The sequence below is a fragment of the Drosophila albomicans genome, chromosome X (assembly GCF_009650485.2).
Source record: "Drosophila albomicans strain 15112-1751.03 chromosome X, ASM965048v2, whole genome shotgun sequence".
NCBI classification, from domain to species: Eukaryota; Metazoa; Arthropoda; class Insecta; order Diptera; family Drosophilidae; genus Drosophila; species Drosophila albomicans.
In genome coordinates, this window is record NC_047627.2 from 11,644,598 (window position 1) to 11,663,569 (window position 18,972).

An 18,972-nucleotide genomic window follows, 5' to 3' on the forward strand; every position below is an offset into this window, starting at 1 on the left:
AAATGTAACTGATGAAATCTGACAATGAACCAGACGAGCAACGAGATGAGATACGCTGCGACATCTACACGTATCAGAGTCCAGCGTCGAAATTATAGCCACAGGACATGCAGAGGACATACACACACACACACACACACACACACACACACACACACACACACACACACACACACACACACACACACACACACACACACACACACACACACACACACACACACACACACACACACACACACACACACACACACACACACACACACACACACACACACACACACACACACACACAGCAAACATAGAGAACACACAGAGTACACAGAACAAAGCAGCCAAAATCAGCGACTGAGCCGCAGACACACACACAAAACAAAATGTGGCAAAACGGGCCCAAAAAACAAATGCCCAAAATACCTTGTTTAAAAAATGCCCAAAAGAAACAGAAAGCAGAAAGCAAAAGCAAATCAACTTTCGCAGTCATCGAACGAAAAAATGATAGCGAACTATGCGAGGCAAATAACTTGAGGACATGACAATGCAATTTCGAGCGTATGTTCAAAGCAAATCCAAAATCCATCACAGAATATCGAATCGTTGATGTCTAGGGGTTAATAGATCACAGTGGGCAAGTGTTGAGCATACGGAAATAACTCAACAGAGATTGAGGTAGATTAATTGTTTCCATTTCAATACATGCAGCATACGATACCACACATCTTTCTTTAGTGCAAGCGATGAATCATCGTTAATAGTTGGGCATCCTTTATTAACTATTCCATTTTTGATATCAATATTCTAGTTTTGCTTCTGTTGCGCATTAAAATCAAAATATATAAAATCAAACATTACGAAATCAATCTTTGACGTTATTATTGAAGTAGCTTACGATATCACATCTCTAATGTAAGCGATGATTCGTTATAGCATATGAGCACTCTTTTTTAACTCTTTTCTCTTTAATAAAAATGTTGTAAGTGGTCAATAATATAATTGTAGAATAATATAAATAATAATATTAAATAATACGAAGTCAATTTTTTATGTTTTTAGTAAGGTAGCATACGATATTACATCTCTAATGTACACGATTATTCATCGTTAAAGTATATGGGCACACTGTTTTAACTCTTCTCATTTTGGCGAGAGATTTATGAGTTGGTTGTGTTGCTCTTGTGTCTTAAAATTGAAACATGTATAAAATCAAATAATACGAAGTCAATCTTTTGTGGTTTTTTAATGTAGCATACGATATCACATCTCTGTTTCAAACGATGAATAATAATTGAAATCCTTAAATTAAGTACATGTGCGCTCTGTTTTAACTCTTCTTTTGACGATCGAATATTAGAAATGCAATCCTCATAGTTACAATAGTTTTAATTGTCAATCGATGTTCTTTAGAAAGAATCAAATATTTAAATGTTTTAGATGCTCATTAATTTATTTGAATTATTTTACACATCCCAATTGAGTCATAAACTAGAGTTTGAGCGCATAAATCAGATCAATGCTTTTTAATTAATATTCATATTTATGCGCGGCATATAAATATTTATTTTTAGGAAACGCTGCTCTCCATAGCCTTGAAGCACACACACACACACACACACACACACACACACACACACACACACACACACACACACACACACTCTGCTTTATGATAGGTGACGCATCGCATCGTTTGCATTATATTCATCTAATATATACAAATATTGTGCTGTGTATTGGTTCATTTGATTGGACAAATTGTTTGGCTAATTTGCACGGCATTTGGCTAAAAGCCGTCGGCACATTTATCATGACGCGTTCAGCATTAGAGCGTCCATCAGAGACGTCAGTGGGCAACAACAACAAGAATAGCAGACAACGCAAACGCAACGCAACGCAACACAACTATTTATAGAGTGCGCCACACGGCGTATGAGTAATGTCTTGATTTGCCAACGGCTTAAGATTTAAATTTATTTATTGCCCGACTGCTCACTCAACCTCTCAACCGCACAAGAACAGAACAGAACAGAACAAGCGAAGACGAACTCAACTCAACTTAATTCAACTCATCTCATCTCATCTCGTCTATTTTAAATTTAGCTGCCTTCTTCGTTTTTTTTTTATTATAATGCAGGCAGCAAAAACTATTTCTAAATCTCGCCAAGTTGTTTTTCCTGTTGCTGTTTCCCCTCTTCTCTTCTATTCTTTTTTTTTTTTTGTCTTTCTCTTTGCTTTTTGCAAATGTTTTAGCGCCTGTTTTGTGGCATGAAATGTGGGCGCAGCCGTTGATAGCCGGCAACTGTGCTGCTGGAGAATAAACGGAGGCGGAGACGATGATGGGGGAGGAGGAAAGGAAGGAGGAAGGAGATGGGGTTGGGGTTGGGGTTGGGATTGGGGATGGAGGCGTTACATTTGTGGGCCAGCTTGCATTTTAATTATGATGAAGTGCTGTTAATGTGCGTTTGATTGGCGCTGATGTTGCATCATCCGGAGGCGCCACCCTTTTTTTCCCTTGATTTGCGGCCAAGGTGAAGCTGCGAGCTGATGCAAATGCAAATGCAGTTGCAGCTGCAGCTGCAGCTGCTCATTAGCCAAAGTTTTACTTAGGCGTTGCTTGATCCTGGCTTAATCTTTCATTAAAACGAATGTTGGCAAAATAATTTAAGAAGTAATTATAAAGTTCAAGTTGTTTGTGCTCGCAGAAGTTAATAAAGTTCAGCAAGAATTTGCAAGCAAATAAAACAATTTTATTTCTGACCAAACAAATCTCAAACATTCATCTATAATTAGAATTCCTGTCTATTGCGAAAACTGAGCTCAATTAATTGTTTAATAAAGTAATTTGCACATAATCGTTAAGTCAAATGAATATAAATTAAGAATTTGCTAAATGCTTTTGATTAATTGAATTGTACAACAACAAGAACAACCTAAAAGTGGAATAAATCGAATTAAAACCAAATAAATTTGGAGTGAATTCAATTTAAATGCAAAATAGATCATTAATCAGCCACAACAACTTCGTTGATGACCACAAGAACAATAATCTTCACTTTAAAGTTGTGCTCAAAGAAATATGAATTCAAGTTATGAATAGTGATTATGCTTGAGAAGAATTCAAGAATCTTCAATGATTTGTGGCATGTTTATACCCAATTACCCATGGGGTATTATAACATTGGAGAATAAGTTATTATAGAAAGTATTTTATATAGCTTAAATAGTCTACCGCTATCGATTGAAATTCTGGTATATTATATATTCTATGGTATACATTGAATACTATTTACTATACTATATCCATATAGTAAATAGTCATCAATATATTTCAGTATTTTCGGTATATAAATGTAGTATATTTCGAATATATGGGTATCTCTTTGGTATATTTTATACTTTATGTTATATTTTAAATACTACATACTATACTTTATTCATATACTAAATAGTCATTGGTATATTTCAGTATTTTCGGTATATTAACGTGGTATTTTTTAAGAATATTCGTATCTCTTTGGTATATTTTATACTTTACGGTATATGTTGAATGTAGTATCCACATACAGAGTATAGTCACTAGTACATTTGTGTATTTTTGGTATTTTTATTTGGTATATTTCATATATTTTATACTCGATGCTATATTTTGAATTCAGTAATATACTATATCCATATACCAAGGATCGTTATCGATATATTTAATTATTTTCGGTATATTGATTTGGTATAATGCATATTTTATACTCTATAGTATAGTTTGAATGTAGTACTATGGTATATTCATATATTAATATATTTTCATTTGGTATATTTTATTGAAAAACGGTATCGGGTATCTCACCGTCGTGCATACACAACTATATTATTTTTTATATGCTTTATAATTAATTTTAGTTATACACATCAATGAATATTCATATTTTATTTGCGTTGAACATTTTGACAGTGAATGGAAAGCATATCGAAAACTTTGCCATGACGTTAATTACCTTGATCTAAGCGTGATCAGGAAAATTCGCTGTCTTGGCTAGTAATTGCAACACATGCGGGGGCAACATGCAAATATTATCACAACGCGCCTGTTAGTTCTCTAATAATGCCAATTACACGTACTTCTCGTTCACTCTCTCACACTCTCTCTCTCTCTCTGTCATTATGTGCTAAAATGCAGCCCCTTGTTTCTCATCTGCTTTTCATATGCCGGCAAATCTGGCCACGCAAAAATTTTCCAATTTTCTCGGGTTTTTTTCTCCCGTTGTTGCTGTTGCTGTTGATGTTGCTGTGGCTGTGGCTGCTGCTGCTGCTGTTATTTTATTTGTTTGCCAAGGCTAGGCAGTTTGTCCATTTCCCCCTTTGTTGTAGTTGCTTGATGGTTGTTGGTTGTAATTGCCGGCAGTTGTTGTTGTTGTTGCTGTTGTTGAGGTCACATTGAACGTCAAAAGCAAAAGTTGGCAGCGTTAATTTCGCTTGCCCATAAACATGCAACATATGTCCGTGCTGCAAGCGGGGCGTGGCGGGGCAAAAGGGTCGCGCCTGCCTGCCTTATACCTCATGCCTTCTGCCTCTTTGCCTCTTTGTCTGCCACTCGCTGCATTTGCAACCCTAATAAAGCAACGCTGCCACACGTGGCCTGCCTCTGATAACAGTCGCGCCTCCGCCCCTCTCTTTCCTTCCCTCTGACCTGGTCGAGGTCCTGCGATTGCCTGCCTGCCTGCCTTTGTCGAAGTCCTGCGCTCTCCTGTGCTGTCCTGGAACCCGTGATTTATGCACTAAACAAACTGTCCGTCCGTCCGTCTGTCCGTCCGTCTGACTGTTTGTCTGTGCTTCGCTTGGCTCTGCAAAAAAATGCAATTCGCAATTCGCGTTCGCTGCTTCTGCTGCTGCTGCTGCTGCTGCTGTGGCATCTTTGGCATGTGGCATCCACGCGAGACACGCACAGAACATGCCACTTGCAGCAAGTGCCACAAAAACATTGACACATCGTTCACAAGGCCGCAGCGCCAAAGCATTTCCCTCCGTCCCCTTCTCTCTCTCTCTCTTCCACTGTCTCTGTCTCTGTCTCTGCAGCAAAGTCGAAGAATGAGCGCTGAAGAAATCAAAGCAATCCTCCCCGAGTATTATGAATACACTCAAATGCACTCAGACTCGATTTCATTTCTTTTCTTTTTTTTTTTGGGAAATGCTTATCAAATTAATTTCGCTAAATTCGCGTTTATTGTTCGGGCTCAGCGAGAGAGTTTAGAGGGTTAATTGCGAGGGTTTATTTCAATCTCTCTCTCTCTGTCTCTCTTTCTTGGTTTCTTCAGCTATTTTTAGGTATTGATTGCATGTTTGTTTGTTTATTTGTTAAAGGTAAAGCCAAAACGCAACGCGAGGGTTGCTCCAGCAGTTGCAAATTGATTGAAAACGTTCGCTGCATGCTCTCTACACGTGTCCGCAGTTGTTCAATTATGGCTAAGCCAAATCCGCAGCACAAACAATTTCTCCTCCCCCTCCATCTTTGCCTCCCACGGGACATTTTCGTTTATGAAGCGCGCTTAAAAAGAGCAGCAACAACTCTCCCCCCTTCTACCCCTCCCACACCCACACACACACAACTTGCAACAACCCCCGCAACATTTGAAAATGCCATCACCAAATTTTAAGACGAAAACTAAACACACGCGACTGACGACGTCCTCAGGATTGAAATTGAGTCGTTTAAGCCGCCTGCTTTCCTCCCCACTTTCCCTCTCCCTTTCCCTTTCTCTTTCCCCAATCAATCTCCACCGTTGAAAGTCAAAATCCAACAAAGGGGTTTCGTCTGCTTTACAATAAGTCAGCAGACCGAAATCACTCCAAAGGATTCTCTTCCTAAACTCACATCAAATAAAATACAAATCACTTAAGTAACTCTAAAATAAATATATTTTTCAAAAAAATTTTTAAATTTAAACTAAATTCAAATTGACGCACAGATCACATAAAAAATATTTCAACAAAGTGAAGATTTCCGTATTTTATAAACACATAAATTCCCAAATTTTTCCCAGACAAAATAGCGAAAAATTCACATTGCGATCACACAGATAAATCAATTCATTCGCCAAATCTCCGGAGACAAGAATAAAAAAAAACAACTTTTATGTTTTTCTCAAGTTTTATGGACACATGAATTCGAAAATAAACTTGAAATTGACAAACTGAGCACATAAATTGTAAACAACATTTATTTGTTGCTTGTGTTGAAAAACACATGAAAAATTGAAATGCTTTTGATCGATTCTAATAAAGAAATTAACTTAATTATATGCATCATATTTTTCCACAATGATTTCCATAGACAAGCAGAGAAAAATAATTAAAAGAATTTCTTTCGAAGTGAATGAAAAATAAATTAAATTGCAAGTATATCACAATTTCATATTTAAATGGAAAACAGTGTGTGTTGAGATCGAAGTATAATTGAATATTTGTCAAATTGTTGAAGTGATATTAAAATAATTATGAAGAATATGTGTATATATGATGATATAATCATAGCAAATATATGAGTAATCTTGTGATTATTCCTTAGCGAGTATTATTGTTGAAAATAGGTTTCTTTAAGAAATTGATATTTATAAGTAAGTTAGGGATTCCTTTGCTGCAGTTATTATTAACGTGAATAGATTCTTCTTAAACAAAGAATATATCTTTTTGTAATCTTGAGACTATCAGTTGTTATTTATTGAATAGTGAAATGAACATCTCATGGACAGTATTCTATTCCTATTTAAAAAGGTATAATAGAACTTGCTCTAAGATAGACGTAATATTTAATAAGACAGTCAAAATGTATTGCAGTGTTATCATGGAAATATTTGACTCTTAGAATTGTGATTACTATCACTTCACACTGTTATAATAGTTATCTCACCCTTTAAGATTTATTAAATGCAATATTTAATACCAAAAATAATAGAAATGCGAATTTTTCGCAGTGTAATCATGGTTTACTAGGAGAATAGTTAGACTAATATCATAATTCTCATTTGATTGCATTTCATTCTATCAAATTTGGTCTCTCAGATATAGCGTATGATATAAGGTGACATATTGAATACCCTTTCGAATAGTAATACGAATTTCTCAAAGTGTAATTATATGAATACATTGCTTATAGAATTGTAAGACTTGTGCCAAAATATTCCATCAAATAATTTTCACTCCCCAATATGCAATACACCATCTAATGTATAATAGTAATAGAAATGTTTCTCTCAGTGTACTCACGTTTGCACTCGTTGGCATCACGGGCCGTGGCTCGTCCCCAGGGTCGATCGAAGTAGAAGGGCTTGCAACGTTCGCAATCGCGTCCCGCGGTTGTGGCGACACTCGCAGCTCAGCTGCCCATTGGCATCCGGGGGAGCACTTGGAGGCGTGGCCGTTGCACTTGCAGCGTCCGCCCACCGAGAAGTCGGAGACGGCATAGTGCAAGCCACTCGCCGCTGCTGCTGCTGCCACCGATGTGGCGCCATGTCCTTCGATGGTATTCGCCGCAAGTTGCACGCTGTACTTGCCACTGCGTAGATCCATGGGAGCATCAAGCGAAAGCAGCTGCGGATCTGGTTGCTGCAGCCGATGGAAGACGATGCGTATATCGGTGGCTGTCACCCAATCCTGCAACACGGGCGATGAATCAAAGTCCTTGGCCGAGGGGCGACCGTCGAGAACGCTGAAGGCAATGCGCGAGGCAAGTCCTCCGTTGGCGGCATCATGGCCATGCCCATGGGCGTTGGTGCAACGCGGCTCCTGCTCGTTGTGCTTGGTCACCGTGGTGCGACTCGGCCGCCCAAAGAGGCGGCGACACTGCGAGCTGTAGTACTGAAAGGGTTGCCAACTCTGTCCGTAGTCGGAGCTCTTGTAGATGACGAGGGAGTCGGGACGCGGGGCATTCGGGCAGAACTGGAGTATGACGTAGGTCAGCTCGTACTTCTTGCCCAGCGAGAGGGTGAGCGTGACGTTGTCGTTGCCCGCGGAGGCGCCACCAACTGGGGCAGATCGCCAGCAGGTCACGTTATTCGAGTTGTTCAGATCGGTGAGGAAGCGTGGCGAGAATTGCTGTGACTCGCAGCTGTGGCACTGCAGTTCACTCCCTCCTGTTGCGGTTGCGGTTGCAGTTGCGGTGGTGCCAGGATACTCGCAGTAGCGTTGTTGCGCGCCACAGGTGCTGCTTGCCACAACGGGGGCATCGAAGGCGGCGTTCACAAAATCGGGGATGCAGTACTTGGCTTTGCCGTATTTGTCGCAAGGATCCTCGGACGAGGATATCTTCGTGGCCACAATGGCGCCCAACGTGAGCACACACAAAACGGCGCGCAGTTGCAGTTGCATGTTTCACTTTTACTTTTACTTCCACTTGCACTTTCAACAAAACAACAAACAATAAAAAAACAATACAAAAATTCTCTTCTTTTGGGTGTTTTGAGCCTGATGCGCAGGCTTAAGCTCGCTTGCTATCTTTATCACTAACTGTTTTTGCACTCTCTTTCTCTCTCTATATGTCTCACTAAGCGTGGTGCGTTTATTATCGCGCGCGATTCGCGTAGGCTGCGCTTGTCTTCGTTTTTTCGCTCGGTCGGTCTTCGTTACGTCAACTCGGGCTGCCAGTTCACAGTCGACTGTGTAATCGTCGTGCACGAAGCGCGCGCGCTAGCCACGAAGTCGCTACGTTCTCTTTGAATGTGTGTGTGTGTTGCCTGATGCTTGATCGCTTCTGCATTGTGTTGCTGGCAGCAAATGTTGCCAAGCGCAAGCAATGCACAGCATCCACATTTGTTGCTACACAGCATGTATGTTGCTGACGTTCAACAACTCACCACGATGCGCTCTCTCACGCTCTTTCGGCCTCACACTTGCGCTCTCTCGTGCATGTTGCTGACTGCTTGGCAACATTGGCCGCTTGCAGGTGGTTGTTGTTGTGTGTATGTGTGTGCTGGCAACATTTTGTATTTTGTATTTTGTTTGCGTTTTGCTTTTGCTTGTGTCCGCAATTATTTTATTACCCACTTGGCGACACATTTTGTAGCTTGTTGCTGCTGCTGATGCTGATTGTTGTTTGTTGTTTTTAAGCAGCCATCAAATTGCGTCCAGCCTGGGCACACTGCAAATCAAAATAAAAGGGCACACACACAAACAGACACACGCACTCACATGCATATGGCTGTGTTTACATTTCGATTGCTATCGATAATGAAGTCGCCTGCGAGGGCTGAGGCTAAGTTATTAACTTGTCGTTAATGAAAATCATCAATTTTGAGCGAGAGAGTGAGATGATGGTGAGGGGGAGTGGGAGGGGAACGGCGAGAGAGGCGTGTAATTACGTGATGCGAGTATGCGATGGCTTCATTAATGCCATCGTCGTCGTTGTTGTTGTTGTTGTTGTTGTGTTGCTTGTCTTGCCGCAGGTTGCAAGCACCTCTTCTCCTGCCATCCTCCTGCTCTTCCTCTTCCAGCTTTGCCTGCGCTTCCCTGATAAGCGTTTCACTTTCAGTTCCTCTCTCTCTCACACTCATTTTCGCTCCGTCTCTGTCTCGCACAATGACCATATGCCATTGTTTGTTTTGCTTTTGTAATTAGCTGCTCGGTCTGCCCCAAAGGGGCGTGGCACTATCGTCGTCATCGACGTGGGCGTAGGCGTCGACGTGGGCGTGGCCCGTTGTTACCCGCAAACAATTCCACGCTACGCTAATTGTTCAAATTCTCACGTTTTCGAGTTCAAGGGTTTCCAGTCTGAACAATCGATTCGCTTATCAATTGACCGATTATTACACTTTATTGTATCATCTGTTTAGCACATCTACATCAGCAGCTATTATGCAACATGTATTTGACTCAACAATTATCGTTATCGATAAACTGCGACGTATTCCATACAATTCTGTTGCTCCGTCTGTCCGTCTGTCCGTCTGACCACAACTTTGAATGCATCTAACTCAGGAATTATAAAAGCTAGAGATTTCAAATTTGTAGTGCACATTCCATTTTAGTCTAGTTAACTGTAAGCAAAGTTTCAGAATTGTACAAAATGCAATTAGACACGAATAGAACAATGAGTGAATGAACATTTAATGAATGTTTCCTTATTCCGTACTAAACGAAATCTTGCAATCAGTAATATTAATATATATATGTATCATATATATATATATATAATATGTTGCACAATATTGTCTGTCTTACAGATTGAATTTTTATAACTCAGAAGAAGTCGTGACTCCATAATTGGTATATAGATTCCATTTTAGTCTAATAATCTTTAAGAATAGTCTGAGAATTTAAAGTAAATGAATTGAAATAAACATTAAATGTAGTTATATTTGTATTTAATCAAGTTATAGACTATAACCAATTTTTTCAAGCGTTTCAGGTACTATACAAATTTAAGAAATTGTGTTAAAATATTGTAGAAAATGAAATGAATATTTCCGCTTGCTGTTTAATTACGATTTTATTATTCCAACAAACTTCTTAATGTCTAATGAAATATGTGTACACAACAAACAAGTAAGACAGCTACAGTCGAGTGTGCTCGACTGTGAGATACCCGCTACCGCTAAAAAATTATAGCTCTATCTCTTATAGTCTCTGAGATCTAGGTGTTCATACGGACGGCCGGACGGCCGGACGGACAGACGGACAGACGGACATGGCTATATCGTCTTGGCTGTTGACGCCGATCAAGAATATATATACTTTATAGGGTCGGAGATGCCTCCTTCTACCTGTTACATACATTTCCTGCCGGCACAAAGTTATAATACCCTTCTACCCTATGGGTAGCGGGTATAAAAACATCTATATATCATTTTAAATACGAGTATGTACCTCAAAATTCCATCCATTAAGAAATTAGAAGAGCAAGAAACTTCAAATTTGAAATTTATTAGATCAGTTATTAGGATAAGTTTAGCTCTCTTAACATAAACTATGAGAGTGGAAGAAAATGTATTTATGCAGAATATGAATAATACTAGACTTTAATAATAAATAAACTACACCTTTAGGAATAATACAATATATTTTACATATATATGTATATTTATAAAACAGATTTTGATATGAATCACTTTATGTTTATAAAATTCTCAACTGTTGGGCTCACTTTATAAATGCATCTTAAATTATAAATTTAAACAAAATACATTTAAGGAATGGAAATTTCATTTTATTTAACAAATTGTAGACTACAAACAATGATTCTTATATATATATGTATATATAACAACATTCCAAACACTCTTGATAGTAGACCGTGTGTGTGAATGGCTTTGTGATTTGTCTCGCCATCTCAACAGATGATTAATTATGTCTGCTGCTGGTTTTCAAATGCTCCGCAGGACAATTAACTAATGTGAATTTAAATTGAAGACAAACACATGCAAAGTATTCAGCATTTAGCAACTGAGTGCCACAGCAAGATAGCATCTGCTGCAAGTTCAAGATAATCTTCAAGTGCAACCAGAACCAGAACGAGGACGAAGCCGAGTGTCCTTTGCCTTGTGTTTCGTTCAGATTGCAGAATGAATGTGATCAAATCCTTTCCAGCAAATGCGTGACAACAATGTTAATGTTAATTCCCTCGAATTATGGTTTGCACTTGAAACTCAAACAATTATCTGTGCCACAATCTCTCTCGCTCTCAGTCTCTAAGGACACTCTGCAGTTGGTTCCCTACACTTGTTTACTAACTATCTATCTCTCTCTTTAAATATGTTTGTGTGTCGCTCTCTGTCTCTTTCGTTCCCGCTGTTGCATTGTTTTTAGAAAATTGGTGGAAATTTGGCACTAAAATGTTGCCTACAATTAAGTGAGTGAAATTAATGCCGCCCATTAGAAAGCTGATTAGAGCGACATAGAAATCGAAACAGAGACAGAGACAGAGACAGAAACAGAGGCAGAGTGTTGCAGAGTACCACAGTGGGCACAGTGGGCTGAATGGCCATTTTCGAAAATTGTTTTTCCACTTTTATAAGTGTAGTTTTTATTTATTCGGAGTGAGTACAGTTCACGACTTATAATTCTCTTGTATAAAATAGGTTTTCTCCCTTTTTTATTTATACTTTAAATTAAAATTTTACACAGAATAGAAGTACCTAAAAAGAGTAGTTCTAATTGTAAATGTTAAATATTTATATGTAGATAATATTTTCACATGAAACTCTTAAAAATTATAGATACTTCCATAGATAATCTTACATACTTTTTAAAATTACAAATCAAGCAAGATTTTTCTCCAAGTTCTCATCATTGCAGTATGAAGATGTTCAGATAAAAATCATGCATTGCAATAATTAAAAAAAAGATTACGAAACTTTTAAAAAGTGCAAGACTTTTTTCAATTGTCCTTTTGTTATTATTATTTTATGTATACAAAATGAAAGATCTTAATAGCTTGATGAATCTTTTTTGCTTAAAGCGGAACATTTATTGGCTTGAATGAATTTGTATTGCTCCACAGTGCACTGAGATTAACATAAATGCGTATTCTTGTGTACATAAGATATCTTAATAAATCTGAATTTATAATTTAAATCATGTTAATAGAGTTTATGTTTCTTTACTTGTAATTCCTTGCTGGGAATTATCTCCTTAAGATTTATTAATATGTTCAAGTTAACAACAAGTATTATATGTTTATCAATTATAGTTATTTATAAATCAAGTTTTTTAACCACTCGATATATGGAATTGTTTTCTCTAATTAATTTTAAAACTATATGAATAAGGCTAAGTGAAATATAATGTAATATAGTCATATTACAATCATAAAATATAGTATGATAAATGTTTATTCAATGTGAATTCTAATTGCATGACTTATTTCTCCACAAAAATAATCATTTGCCCCATTGTGCAGTGGGATATTTTATACTATAATAATAATATAATTTAACAAATGTTAATGTAATATAAACTCAAATTGCAGTACTTTAAAAACATTATTTATTTGACCATGAAAATGAGCATTTGCCCCATTGTGCATTGATATATGTATATATACTATAATATTAATGTTCTTAGATAAATGTTAATGTAATATAAACTCTAATTGCAGTACTTTAAAAACATGATTAATTTGCCCATCGAAATGAGCATTTGCCCCACTGTGCAGTGGGATATTTTTATACTATAATAATAATGTTCTTTGGCAAATGTTAATGTAATATAAACTCTAGTTGCAGTACTTAAAAAGCATTATTTATTTGACCATAAAAATGAGCATTTGCCCCACTGTGCATTGATATATATATACTATAATATTAATGTTCTTAGATAAATGTTAATGTAATATAAACTCTAATTGCAGTACTTTAAAAACATGATTAATTTGCCCATCAAAATGAGCATTTGCCCCACTGTGCAGTGGGATCATTTGATGTCGTCATATGTGTAGTTGCAGTCCTTATCCTCTAGTTGTCTAGCTGCTTACAGCATGTCATCCCACACGTCGAGAGATGCAATAAAAGAGAGATAGAAGAGAGTGACAAAGAGAGGGATAGGGAGAGACAGAGAGAGAGATAGATAGATGGGGGCGAGTTCATTTCCGGTTGCTTTGTTGTGGGGCAGCTGCCTTCATGAAGCTCAACTGAAGCCGAGTGTTATCAGAACTTTTGCCTTATTACCTTGGTCAGTGGGCGTGGCAGAGCAGAACAGAAGGGGAGTAGAGGGAAAAGTGGAGGGGGGAAAACTCTTTGGCAAACAGTTGGCAACTTTGTCGCCTAATGAAAATTGCATTGTGTGTGTCGCTGTATTGGGATTTGGATTTTGTGCTTTGATTTTGATTTAGAATTTTGCAGCAACAGACAAAGGCAACTTTGTCCCGTTCTCATTCCCGTTCCCCTTCCCGTTCCCCTTCCAAGTTGTTTCCAGTTGGTCAAGGCGCAAAGTCCAAGCGGCTTTCTGTTTGTGTTTGGCTTTTTTGTTGTTTTCTTGTTTGTTTGTTTGTTTGTTTTTGTTGCCCGCTTGTTGTTTGCCTGGTTGGCTGGCGGCAAGATTTTTAGATTATGACGCTTTGTCGGCTTTTGTGCTCTCTCAGCTCTCAGCTCTCAACTGCTGCTGACTGTGTTTACTTGCGCCTTGTCTCCAACTACGATTCAAACTCGCTTTATTGGCGACATCAATAAAATACTTGCAGATGCACATAGGAAAAAGGGGGAATCCCCCAATCCCCCAATCCAGCCCACCATCACCTCTTGCCACCCACTTTCCACCTTCTTTCTTTCCCAGCCAGCCCAGACTCGAGGTCAGTTGTGTTTTTTGGCCAACATTCTGTGTTTACAGCCATTTGTTGAATTGTTGTTGTTGTTGCTGCAGTTTGTATCTCGTTTTTATTGCCATGCGAAAGGCCGCGAAGGTAGTGGAGAGGGGGGGGGGGAAGGGCCAAAGGGGAGGGGACAGTGCAGCTAAAACGCACAGATAGATGGCTAGATTCCTATCAGCGTCAATAAATAAAGTTTTTAAATGGAACAAGAAAATAAATATATGTCTCCGAGTGTCTCCTTGTTGTCACAGACGCAGACTCAGCCTCAGACTCCGACTCAGAGTCTCAGACGCACACGCACAGTGGTCCACAGCAGGTGAAATTGTCTTGAATTTTAGTTTGATATTTTAAATGAAATTTGCAGTTGATATTCGCATTTACTGTCTATATAAAAACTTGTTCAACTCAATTGCTTCTTAATTGCAGTAAATAGTATTAATTATAATAAATAATGATAGATAATATAGGGCTAATTAAATATATATTTTAATAATAAGAAATGTAGTATATTAATGCATGAAATATCTTATTACAAATATGCGAAAGCTGTGAAATTTAAAATTCTTCCCTACTAAAAAGATTATTAAAAAAAAAATAAGAAAACAATTGATGTAGCATTCCAGTTTAACTTTTATTACATTAAGGAATAACTAAATAATACATGTACTTAAAACAAGTTTTACTAAAATGTATTACATTAGTTAAATGATCTACAACAATGGGTAGAAATAAAAATTTGAAATAGGTTTCGTAGCGAATAGTTTATTAAAACAAATGTGTAAATATTTTAAAAATTAAATGAATTAATAAATAATTATGTAATACTGGTGTAGAACAAAATGCATTGCTATAAACTAAATGCAGTTTAGAAATAGATAATTTCGTTAATTTTATTGTTTTCAATGTTCTGTTTCCGAATTTAATAATTTAATGTACTTTTGTGTTACTAAAATAACATCAAATTAGGCGATATTAAATGAAGCAAATAAAAAATTGGGTTTTTTTTATAATATTTGTATTTTAAATTAAATAATAATATTATAATAATATATAATAAGTATGAGGATTAAAACTCTAAATAATGTATTATTATATTATAATAAAAAAATTGTTTATAAAATAATTTTATTATAAAAAATAAAACTCTAAATAACGTTTTATTATATTCTAATATTAAAATTGTATGTAAAGTATTGATATGTATTATATTTTATGGCTTGAAATTCGAATTCATATTTATATTGAGAATAATTGCAAGTTTGTTTGTGGTCTGGAATTCGTGAGCATCTACACATAATGACAAATACAGCTATTATTATGTATGGAAAAGGAATATGAATATGCCAAGAGCAATCGATAAATGTGATTTATGCATATCGATTTGGCTCTCAGCCAAAGTGCATCGATCAAACCACTGTGCGACAGTCTGTGTGTTGTGCACAGTCTTATTCCTTCCTTTTTTTTTTCTCTTGTGCCACGGCTTTTCATATTGAAAAACTTTTCGAGTATCTATCTAACCATTCTCTTTCTCTGTCTCTCTCTCTCTCTATCTCTTCCTTTTGCTCCCACGACTCGTTGCAATGTCTGCTTGGTCTATTTGTTTATTTGTTTGTTTGTTCGTCTGTTGCTTCCACGCTTTGTCTCTTGTCTTGTGCAATATGCTTCGTGTCTCTTCGAGTGTGTTGCAGTTGCAGCTCTGCTGCAGCTGTGTTGCATCGAGTAGTCCACCTACATACATGCAGCTACTTACATTGATTTTATAATTAGCCATGTCAGCAGCAGGAAGTAAGGAGCGAAGGAAGCGGAAGCAACTTGCCACACAGAATTCAAAGTCAACTCGTGGCCATAAAAACAGCCAATTACCTTCAACTCTCATTAAGTACTACTACTTGAAGAGAGTGGGTGGAAAGGGGTGTAGAGGGGGGAAGAGGCAACTTTGGCCAAAGGGCTGCCTCTGTGTTAGCTGACCGTTACAATCGAATTAGGCGTCGTTCGCAACGCTAAATGCAATTAAAACTAGAAGATGTTGATTACATTAGAAGTGCAGAGGCAGCCACGACACCGACCAACTGACAGAGCACAGCATCAGAGGGGGCAGAGGGGGCAACTTGCCACAGTGGGGCAGGTAGAAAGGCGAGGCGAGGCGAGCGCGTGCGCCGCCTGAGAATTTCAAACATTTGCGACGCGACGCGACGCGACGCGACGTCGACATTCTCGCTGTTGTCATGCCCCACAAAGTTGCGGGCATGTCCTTGCCCCATGCCCCTTGCCTCCTGTTGCCGCACTTGCTGCCGGCTTTTTGTTCATAATTTATCCCTTTTTTTGGCAGCTCTCGCTCTGTGTGTGTTTTTGCTCTCGCTCTTCTCTTTTTTTTTTAGCACGTTCAAGGAAAACCGCTTGAAAATTGTTGCGGTTGACCAGAATTATTTTTTATAACCAAACACACACACACACACAAAACGCGAGGCAAAAAGCAACAGAAAAGTTTGTCAACGTCGCGAAGGCAGCCAGAGAATGGACACCAAAAGAGAGGTAGAGCAAAGGGAAAGGGAAAGAGGAAGGGAAAGGGGAAGCTGGCTTTGTCAGCACAACAAGGCAGCCATCAGTCATGTGTGTGAGTGTGTGTGTGTGTGTGTGTGTGTGAAGCTGGTTGGCTGAGCATAAATCTGAAATCCGTACGCTAATTTGTGCATGATAAATTATTTATTCCAAAATGGAAGTCAACAGCAACAACAACAACAACAACAAACAGTTTGTGTGCAAAGTGGGAGTACAGAAAGGGGAAGGGGAGGGGGAGGAGCTAGTTTAGTATGAAACAGTCGTCACCTAATCCCTAGAAGTTTTCGGGCAACACGAATCATTCATAAAAAATGCTTTGCTGCAAATTGGTTTCTCCCCATTTTCCCCTTCAATTCGCTTTTAGCATTTCGGATTTCAGATTTCAGTTTTGGCCACAAGCTGCAGGTAGCACACATGCATTACAAGGGGAAGGGGAAGGGGAAAGGAAAGGGGCAAGGGGAAGATGCCTGGAGCCGTTGGCTTTCGGCGATTGCATGAATATTTGATGAGTTGTTCGAGCTGGAGTGAAAGTTTTATATGCATAATCCGTGACAAATGTTGCGAATTTCTCTGGATTTAACCCCCTCACCACTCCACCTCTCGCTATCCATACCTAGAAAGGGGTTCGGGCTTACGGTACGTATACGTGTTTTGTAGAACGAACAAGCTGGATTACAGCTAAAGCTACTTACTTAATGGCCATCGATAGTAATTATTCAACAGACACGTTTATGCCTCATTTCAACAGTTGTTCTTCAATTTAGATTTTCTCGATTTGATCACGAGTGTTGCAAGTTCATTCATGCCACTTCAATTGCGCCACATTACTGCAGGGAGTGAAAAGTCTTTGAAAACCATAAAGAAATTGAATAATCATTTTAATATTTACAATTGACCATCAAAAGTTGGTTAAAGTCAACTAATGACTTAACAATTTTATAATCATGAATTTTGTAATAAAATATTTTCCATATCTACTTTAATTAATTCTAAATCCAAATTTATGCAATTTAAGTGCTGCAATTGAAAAGAAATGTTTAATACTCCAAATTCACAATAAGAAATTGGATTAAAATAAAAAAAATTAATGCCATCTTTACTATCACATATAAAATGAATGAAATTCTTCGATCTACTTACTTAACTTAGATAGTTATGTTGGAATTAGTTAATCCTAAAGTTATTTGATATGTTTAGTTAATATGCCATTGAAACTGTTGAACTATTTTATGAATTGTTTGATTTGACATATCGCATTTACATCAACTCTTACAGTTACAATGATAATAGTATAATTAATATACTCTACACAAAAACATCTTAAGTTAGTAATAATATATAATATTTGTTAGTAATCGAGTTCATTATTATTGTAGGACTAACAAACTAACATTTATTTCATTTGGTTTTCATTCCCCACAATTCATTATATCAATTTAAACATTTTTGGCGACTGGGAATGGATTTCGTAATTAAAAATGAGTTATGTGATAAAGACTTCTTGACTCTGACTCTTCTTCATGTCTCGTCATTTTCATATTCTCATATCGATAAACTGTGGTAGACATAGAAATGTAGAAATTGGAATTCAAATTCAAGGATATCTAACGCTCTTCTAATACTCATAAATGTTGTTTGTAGTTATAATTACTTGAATTTATGTTATTATATGTATTATGTTATATTTACATCCTAGTTGCGGACTCGTTTAATTTTAATACTCGATGTTATGCATTTATGGTAGTTAATTCTTACAAGAAAACGAAAAAAATAATGAAAATAATAAAAGAGTTCTAATTTCTTTAGTTTCTTGTATGTATTATTAATACTTAAATATTACATTCACGAAACTGGAAAACTTTGAACTCTATTAGAATAATTACATTAACTCTTACATTATATTCAAATTTCAATGGATACTAGTTGACTTCGTAGTTATTCGATGTAGAGTAATTATGAAATTGAAATCATTTTCCTTGATAACATTTTGGGTTGCGTCGTTTTAGTGATTTTTCTAATCGCAGTAGCGTAAAGTAGTAAATATATAATACAATAAATCATTAAAGTATTAAGATTGAAGTACACTATAATTCTTATTATCGACATAAAAATTCTTTTCCAATTCACATTGT

General features: G+C 37.3%; 1 protein-coding gene across 1 annotated transcript in view; it reads right to left on the reverse strand.

The window, feature by feature from the left end:
• Nucleotides 1–8,657, reverse strand: part of LOC117577709 (netrin-A) — a 60,163-nt gene extending 51,506 nt beyond the window's left edge. The window contains 3 exon segments of the mRNA XM_034262613.2: nt 7,252–7,340; nt 7,342–7,382; nt 7,384–8,657. Of these exon segments, the coding sequence (XP_034118504.1) occupies nt 7,252–7,340; nt 7,342–7,382; nt 7,384–8,352 (1,099 nt within the window). The 5' untranslated portion in view covers nt 8,353–8,657.
• Nucleotides 8,658–18,972: the final 10,315 nt, after the last annotated feature.